The 2948-nt window shown below is 27.5% G+C and overlaps 1 protein-coding gene across 1 annotated transcript in view; it reads left to right on the forward strand.

Annotated features, from left to right (window-relative positions):
* The window catches only part of LOC107615399 (pectinesterase-like), a 3877-nt gene extending 3165 nt beyond the window's left edge, over positions 1-712 (forward strand). Inside the window, exon 2 of the mRNA XM_016317462.2 lies at positions 13-712. Coding sequence (XP_016172948.1) covers positions 13-701 — 689 coding nt within the window. The 3' untranslated portion in view covers positions 702-712. The remainder of the gene's footprint in view (positions 1-12) is intronic.

The following is a 2948-nucleotide window of genomic DNA, read 5'->3' on the forward strand; positions in this document are numbered from 1 at the left end:
TATTGTGCACAGCTGTAGCTGGAAAAGGGTTTGTAGCAGTGAACATTACATTTCGCAACACAGCGGGCCCCGCCAAGCACCAAGCAGTAGCTGTAAGAAACAGTGCAGATATGTCCACATTCTACACCTGCAGTTTCGAAGGCTATCAAGACACACTGTACACGCATTCTCTAAGACAATTCTACAAAAACTGTGACATTTACGGAACAGTTGACTTTATCTTCGGCAACGCCGCAACTTTGTTTCAAGACTGCAACATCTTTCCAAGACTACCCATGCAAAACCAATTCAACGCTATCACGGCGCAGGGCCGAATGGATCCGAACCAAAACACCGGAATTTCCATTCAGAACTCATGGATCGTTGGAAATGATGGGAACTACAGCAGGGTAGAAACGTATCTGGGAAGGCCTTGGAAGGAGTATTCAAGAACGGTTTACGTGCAGTGTTTCATGGATGGGATAGTTGATGGAAAAGGTTGGGTTGAGTGGAATGGGGATTTTGCATTGAGGACCTTGTATTTTGCGGAATTTGCTAATTGGGGTCCAGGTTCAAATACTACTAATAGGGTCACTTGGGAAGGGTACCATCTGGTCGATGAAAATGATGCAGATGGTTTCACTGTGTACAATTTCATACAAGGTGATTCATGGTTGCCCAAGACTGGAGTGCCCTTCAAAGCTGGGTTATTGAAATTATAATTTTAAATTATTTTTTTAAAATTAATTTGAATTATAATAATTTGATTAATAAAAAAGTAATATGTTATACATTGTTTGATTTTTTTTAAATTTAGTGTTAATTGGATTAATTCTAAAATACTTATTAATCGGTTTTAATAATCTATTTTCTTCAATAAATCAGAGATATATACTGAATGTGATCATAAATAATATAGTAATAGTCAAATTCATTAACAAATATATTGGCTATTATCGCACTATAAAACAAATTAAATATAAAGACTATTAGCACTTATAAATCTATAAAATTGCATTATCTTTGATTCGTGCAAGGTTTACTTATCAAATAAACTTAAAATATGAACAAAAAATATTTATAAAATAGACCTAACATCACTTGAAAGAATTATGGAAAATAATAAACTTACTTTATCATCCATGAGAATCATTTTTATGTAAGTCGTCCTATTCTTGTCAAATTTAAATAGTACTTTCCATAAAGTATAATAATTAATGAAAAAATATGAGCAGAAAATAAAACATATTAATTAAAATTCAATTTGTTATCTAATTAATCTTGTGTTTATACGATATAACTTTACGAAAATGTTATGAATCATAACCTTTTTCATTCTACAAAAAAAAAAACTATATGTAGCCTTTAGCAGTACAAAAATAATTATAAAAATTAATTATTGATATTGATATTAATCACAATTGTATATATTCCTCAATTCCGACTCCATTCATACGTATATTAACAGTTTTTTTTCTAATAGTGATGTTTTAATTTTTTGTTTTTCTTTTTTTATGTATCTTTTTTTTTAAATAGTGATATTTTAATATTTTTTTTTTAAATATATTTTTCTTAATAATTACATTACTAATCTAAAATATAAAATAAGAAAAAAATATGATACATATATACAAGAAAGAAAATAAACTTAAAAATTAGAAAAAAAATTTATATTAAAAAATGTAAAAAATAATATATTCAAAAAGAATAGTCATAATATATAAATTGAGTCAACAATTTAAATTTTTCTAAAACTAATTTAATCAAATACCAATATTAGAAATAAATTACTTGAATAATATTTAGGCCCAGTTTGGGTAAATAACTTAAATAAGTTCTTTTGAAAAAAGAGCTTAAAGCATGAGGACTTTTATTAATAGTAGCTTATAAATAAGTTATTTTGTCTTTGGATTTTTAGTTATAAAAGTACTTATTTTAAAGTTGTAGCGTTTGGATAAATAACTCAAAAATAAATTTTTTTTACAGAAGAGAATGAATATTAAAATAACTATGATAACAAATACTTTCCAATATTGAATGTTGATTTTACATAACCTAATCACTGATATTGTGTATGATATGGTAGGTAAAAATAAAAAATAAATATAAAATGTGTGTCAATGTATATTTTTGTTGCTATTTTTTATTTTTTTTACTCCTATTAAAACTCTCTTCTCATTTATTGAGGTCAAGAACTTGCTATAATTAACTATGAAAATAATAGCAAGCTATAAAATTACATGTAAAAAAATAAAATTAAAACTACAATTTCATACCACAGTTAAATACAAATTTAATAATAAAAAATAGAGTGATAAAATGATAAAAAAAATATTTAGAAGGAATATATGCAGTAAGTTGTTCAGATGCAATATTTTCTGAAAATGGTGGTGGAGGATCAATACTTCCATCAGATGAATCATTACGTGAAAAAGAGGAAGTTTGGAACATTGCTGTGAGAATGATGGTGAAACGATGGTGGAAGGCCAGTACTTCTAGCAAACTTTGCGTGAAAATGGTGGTGATGAAGGGTCGGTATTTTTCACAAAGTCAAGAAGGAAAGTAGATTTTTTTTGTTTTGAAATTAAATTTTTGTAAGGAAGTGATAGAATGACTTATCGAGAAGCAGAGAAGTCATATATTTCTACTTCTTTGAAAAGCTGTAAATTAACTTTTCGGGAAGCTAAAAACTTTTTCTAAAATGGTGCCAAACACGCAGATTGTGACTTCTCATAATCCAAAAGTAGAAAAAAGTAGCTTCTGCTACTTCCCAAAAAGAATAGTCATAATATATAAATTGAGTCAACAATTTAAATTTCTCTAAAACTAATTTAATCAAATACCAATATTAGAAATAAATTACTTGAATAATATTTAGTCTATTCTACTCCTTAAACACGTATAGATTAAAGTCATTTTCGTAACGACAACCAACTGAAACAATATCGTAAGTTCGAACATTTAGAATT

This window comes from Arachis ipaensis, chromosome B09, assembly GCF_000816755.2.
Source record: "Arachis ipaensis cultivar K30076 chromosome B09, Araip1.1, whole genome shotgun sequence".
NCBI classification, from domain to species: domain Eukaryota; kingdom Viridiplantae; phylum Streptophyta; class Magnoliopsida; order Fabales; family Fabaceae; genus Arachis; species Arachis ipaensis.